Raw genomic sequence first — 6,232 nt, 5'->3', positions numbered from 1 at the left:
CTGAAGTGCAATCAATATTTTTATTACATAAAGTCAAATAGGTCTAAAGTGCAAGTTGTCGAGAAACGGAAATTTGTTTTTCGAATTTCAGCAATGCAATACACGATTCAACACCTAAATCTATTCAAAAATATCTCAAATTTAAAACATAACCTCCAGATATCATATAAACTCTAAATCATCTTAAGTTATCTATACTTTGGGTACTAATTAATTTTTTTAAAGTAAATACATGTTAAATGGGGGCGAGGTGTCCTGTAAATTTTTATATTTTCACGGATAAATGCCAATTAAGAATTGATAACTAAACATGATTGGTGGAGCTTTCCTGCACCGTCTAGAATCATGTGAAAACAGAAGGGTGGGAAAATGTTTGCTTAAGATCCAAGAACCTAAATAGTACATACTTTAAAATCTTCAGAACTTCAGTCACTTGTCAGTATCATGTTCCCAGCTCAGGTATTTCAAATTCATCATAATACAACTCTTAAACTAAGACACAATGGTCTCAATTTGATGACACGCTCCATGCAAATATTGTTCTTTTAATAACGATGATATTCGGATCAGTTTCCGCACATGTCAACTAATTAAATTGTACGATAATATAAAAATATTGTTAATGTAACTCAAGATGTTGAAATAGCCTCTGGCAGAAATATAGAATAAGACTGTATTACATAGACCCTTGTGGTCCGGCTTTTTTCCGAACCCCGCACATAGCGCAACTGTCTACCCTTTATATTGTTAAGGTAACTCAAATGCACAGGCAATTAGAATACTTAAAACATTGAGAACACCCCATGTGAAGAGGAAAAATAATAGGATTAAAATACCAACAATACTTAATTACTTCTCTATGCAGTCCCCAAGACGACAAGCTCTAATCAAAAGCATCAAACAACTATAATCATAGCCAAGCAGAGATGTCGTGATTAATATATACTTAGATCCCCTAAGTGCGCACAAGAATTAAGAAAATGCTGTGTGCCAAACAACAATTTTGTATAACAATTGAACAAAAAAACCTGGACTACATCTTTGACTAATGATGTATACAAAACCCCTGATCCAACAAACATAATTAAACGTATGATTCATTAATAAATTTAAAATAAATAGTGTAAATAATTATGAAATTTACAGTGTCGAGCCCTCAAGACTCAGTAAAATATAGGAGCAAGTGACAGAGACTTACAACTGTTTGATTATAAGTAAACAGTCAAAATCTCTTTGTCACTTTCCTCTTATAAATACACATAAAATAAATTACTCTAAGTTCACATATCTCTCCTAAAGAAAACTTCTCTAATCTCGCATATATAGTTTACATTATGAACATAATCTTTCTCCAAGTGCTTGTTACCCTTTTTTTTTTGGGTATCATAACCGAGAAATCATCGAGGGTCAATAACGCACAGTTCGAAACTCACTCGATGAATAATGAGCCCGCACAGTTCGAAACTCACTCGATGAATAATGAGCCCACCCCTCTATGTCTTTTTGTCATCTTGTTTTTTCATGTGTTGATTTACTAAAAGTTTGGCATATAGAAGCTCATTCCAAGCATCAGGTACACCAGGGAGGCACCAATGGCTGCAATCTTGGAACAACAATTCAGATTTTTTCTCCTCATTGGTCAATTTTTGTTTCCTATATATTGATGGGTGACCATCTTTTCTATAATCTGTCATTCTTGTGACATTCAGATAGGAGACTTGAGTTTTCATTCCTCTCAAGACTCTCTCCAATACATTCATCTTAGATGGATAAGGAGTAAGATATGTGTTGTTCTTGATTGGTTCTGTTTCATGGTCACAAGCTCCACCAGAATTCCACTGTCCACCACTGTCAAAAAAAATACATGGTTTAAGCAAAAGTTTTGGTGCAATTTTTTCATAGTTCAGTTAGTTACTTTAACGTGACAAAGAATAGTTTTGTAACTTTTTTATTATAGTGGATAGTTAAATGGTAACCAGATATATAAATATAATGATACAGCTACAGAGAAAAGAAGTTGGAACTATTGACAAGTAAATGTAATATGGTGTGTTTCAAGGTTATAATTACCTAAAATGAGATGCAGAATAACCTCTAAAGAGAACAAATGTCTTGTGGGGATTTACATGGGAATCAATCCATCTTCCCCATGTTGTTAAAGCTTTTCGAAATGCCTCAAGGACATCTAATTCGCTGTACACGTGACTTCCTTCTTGATAATAGTCCTTCCTGTAACATGCAACATTGTTTTAATTATTTTAAGCATAACAAACAGACCATATATGTTGAAAACTCAATAAATTTTACCCCAAGGAAGTCTTCTCGTGAGTCCACCAGTGGCCGGTGTTGAAGATTAATATATCTGCATTTTTATATTTATCAGCAGACTGTCCAATTAAATCAAGTCTAAGAGTTTCCTTCTTCACTCCTTTTTTATCTGCAAATTCCCATTCTTGAACCAAGAAAGGAGATACAAAGAACTCCACTCTGCAATTGTACTCCTGAATATTTAAGAAACAATTCATAAGAATAGGAACATATAATGATGGAAGGTAGCCTTGGCGTAACTGGTAAAGTTGCTGCCATGTGATCAGGAGGTCACGGGTTCGAGCCGTGAAAACAGCCTCTTGCAGAAATGCAAGGTAAGGCTGCGTACGATAGAACCTTGTGGTCCGGCTCTTCCCCGGGCCCCGCGCATAGCGGAAGCTTAGTGCACCGGGCTGCTTTTTTATTTTTATTTTTTATGAACATATAATGATGATGTTTAACAGCAGAAATGAATATCTTACTTCGAATAGAAATGAATAGGAAGCTTCTGTCCTAAAATGGTGTCTCCCAAATTCTTCATAAACCTTCTTCTGATCTTTTACAGAGTTTCTAAGTATGCAAACAAGTGATTCCCACATGTTCCTATTGAGTGAATCACCAACAAATACTAATTTTTTTCCTCTCAATAATTCCAGCATATGAGTGCCATTCAATCTGTCAAAAAAATCAACTGTAAGGATACTTAAATATGGAAGTAAATACCAATTTGACTAATCTGAGATCTGTTCAGTACATAATTGAAGAAAAAGAACAACTTTCAGATAAAGAAATCATGGTTTAACTAGTAACCGAAATCAAATCTAACAGATAATAATCGAAAATGGAAAATGCCATATTCCATAAGCATGAAACATCTTTAGAAATGGAAAACTAAAGAAGCATAGGATCCTTGAAGCCTATAATTTGGAGTTCATCAACAGCAACAACAACAACGCTTTAGTTCCAAACTAGTTGGGGTCGATCTAATTTGGAGTTCATAGATCAGATAAAAATATTTAAACAAGAATTAGGTTGAGCATAAACAGTAAAATCTTACCTTGGAAGAGTACAGGCATTGGGCTTCCATTTCATTTTAATGTAATTACTATCAGGTCTACCATTGAGAAAACAGTTGAATTGCTCATCAATAAGAGAACAAGAACCAGGTTTATACAAAGGGTAAGACTCATCTTTCACCCAATTCCCATCAAAGAAATCACAATCCAACAAAGACTTAACCACATCTTCATCCTTCTTCTTCGCCGACACATCTAAGTTAGTCCCATTACTCTGTTTTTTCACAAACGAGGATGTGAAATTACTCTTCACTCCCTCAATTTCTTTCTCTTTACTCCCATTAGCAGATTTTGGTGCTGAATTTGTTGTCTGATTTGCCTTCAAGACTCCAACTTTATCATCAAAATCTTTACTTTGGGGCTGATTCTTTGCGCTTGATGATTCTTTATTAGTTCCAGAAGAAGATTTTGGTGCTGAATTTGAGCTCTGATTTGCCTTCAAGACTCCAACTTTATCATCAAAATCTTTACTTTGGGTCTGCTTCTTTGGGCTTGATGATTCTTTATTAGTTCCAGAAGAAGATTTTGGTGCTGAATTTGAGCTCTGATTTGCCTTCAATACTCCAACTTTATCATCAAAATCTTTACTTTGGGACTGATTCTTTACACTTGATGATTCTTGATTCGACCCAGAAGAAGATTTTTGAGCTGTCACATTCACAGAAGGCTTCAAGGGGTTTTTCAAGACTTCAACTTTATCATGTGAGTCATTATTTGAAGTCACATTTTTCCCAATACCCAATTCTTTTTGCAAATTGGGAGGCTCAAATGTTGAGTTTTGGGATCTGGGAGTAGTAAAGTTTTGAACTTGCTGTGAAGAGTTGGGAAAAAAGTAAGAGTAAACTGAAGAAAAGTGAGATCCATAAGATTGATCAGAGGAAATCGGAGCTGATGTTGTAGAAATAGTTCCACTAGTACTAGTGCTACTGCTTAAAGAGAAAATGTTTGTGAACCAAGGAGAAGAAGAGTTAGGGGAAGGACTAAAAGCCAAGAAAAATGTAACAGCAACGAATACAAACATGAACCCATATGCACAAGTAACAGTTCTTTTGGTTTTCAGAAAAGAGAAGTGAGCTTTCAGGTCTGTAAAGAGAGTTTTTCCACCATTAATGGGTGTATATTTTGCTGTATCCATTTTCCTAGTGGCAATTTTTTTTTCAGAAAGTTTCTGGCGAGAAACACAAGTTATAGAGAGAAGTAGTTCAGCACTTCAGCTCAGAAAAACAAGGGAGATAAATGGCAATGGAGAGAGAAGAAGAAGGAGAGAAAGTTGGGTGAATAAGCGCGTTGTGTAGTGTGGTCTCTTCTGTGTGAAAGAGAGTGTGTAGAGAGAGAATGCCTTGTGGAGAAACACTTGACCTCGGTGTTTTCAAAAGAGATTAAGTTAGTGGGCGTTTGGCCATAAGAATAAATAAATTTTGGAAAATAGTGAAAATGGTATTTGAAAATTAGAATTGTGTTTGGACATGAATATAATTTTGGATTATTTTAAAATTTTTTAAGTGGCTTGAGTGTGAAAATTTTGAAAAATAACTTTTTGAAGTTTTTAAATTTTTGAAAAATTCCAAAATTTATCGTCAAGTGAAAATTAAAAATTTTATGGTCAAACACTATTTTCGAAAAAAAGTGAAAAAAATTTCATGGTCAAACGGGGACAGTACTACCTCCGGTTGATTTTAATTAATTTTTTAAATTATTTTCACACATATTAAGAAATTCACCTTTTAATATTAATTAATAATAAAATTGACCATATTAATCTTAAATTATTTATTAAAAATATAATAAATACTTCTGAGCTCTTTACTTCAAAGACAACTTCGAATATTTTAAAAAAATATTATGAATTATAAAAAAGGACTAAAAATTAATTAAGATAGATCGGAGGGAGTAACTAGTAAGAGCCTGTTTGGCCAATGTTTGGGAGGCTAAAGTACTTTTTGTGTTTAAAATTTGAGATGTTTGAGTTTGACCAAGATGAAACGCTTTTGAGCAATAACAATACAACATAATGAGCTTCTTTGAGCTTTCCGGAGAGAGAAAGACCAACCTCTCTCCAACTAGGTACTAACCTCCAGCCAACTAGGTATGGCCACATCCCCACTAGTGACCCCTGTTAGAAAACCATCGAAAACCCCCGATATACCACTTTTAGATCCAAACTCTGCTATGGACGAAGACAAAGCAGATAGAAATTCCAATCCAGTGTTCACACACAGGCCTTTGAATTAAATTCAGGAAACATTCCAATCCCATTGTCAGATGGGGACAAAATCAGGCTATACAAATCGTGGAAATACTCCTTGATTATTAAACTATTTGGGGGAAAATCCCACACCATTTACTCAAGGCCAAATTCTCCAATCTATGAAAACCAGATGAACCCCTCACCCTAATCAACCTAGGATGGGACTTCTTCATCGCCAAATTTAACAAAGAGGGAAGTATGAGCAAAATCCTAAGTGAGGGGCCATGGTTTGCGGCATAGAATTTCCTATCAATCCGCAGATGGGAACCAAATTTTATTCCGGTAGAATCTAAACTTGCCACAATGGCGGTATGGATAAGACTCCCACAATTGCCAATGGAATTTTATGACACGGCAATTTTAGAACAAGTGGGCAACAGAGTGGGAAAGCTTCTGAAAATTGATACTTGCACCTCTTTTATCCTAAGAGGAAGATACGCAAGAATAAGTGTCTAGGTTCCTCTGGACATTTCGGTAACAACGAACATCACTATTGGCATACACAACCAAGTGCTCGTTTACGAAAGGGAAGGGATTCTTTCTACGGGATGTGAGAGAATTGGCCATACCCTGAGAAGCTGCGAGTTCCTAACACCCGTCA

The 6,232-nt window shown here is 35.2% G+C and overlaps 1 protein-coding gene across 1 annotated transcript; it reads right to left on the bottom strand.

The window, feature by feature from the left end:
- Positions 1 to 1,067: 1,067 nt before the first annotated feature.
- On the bottom strand, positions 1,068 to 4,769 carry LOC107805357 (protein trichome birefringence). The gene is made up of 5 exons (XM_016629391.2): positions 3,365 to 4,769; positions 2,790 to 2,982; positions 2,308 to 2,501; positions 2,071 to 2,229; positions 1,068 to 1,848 (listed from the first exon to the last, which is right to left on the bottom strand). Exons 1-5 carry the CDS (start codon positions 4,516 to 4,518, stop codon positions 1,494 to 1,496), a joined length of 2,055 nt encoding a protein of 684 aa, XP_016484877.1. The 5' UTR covers positions 4,519 to 4,769; the 3' UTR covers positions 1,068 to 1,493.
- Between the last annotated feature and the right edge of the window lie 1,463 nt (positions 4,770 to 6,232).

Source organism: Nicotiana tabacum, chromosome 5 (genome assembly GCF_000715075.1).
Source record: "Nicotiana tabacum cultivar K326 chromosome 5, ASM71507v2, whole genome shotgun sequence".
Lineage (NCBI taxonomy): Eukaryota > Viridiplantae > Streptophyta > Magnoliopsida > Solanales > Solanaceae > Nicotiana > Nicotiana tabacum.
This window is presented reverse-complemented; position numbering and strand designations above follow the sequence as displayed.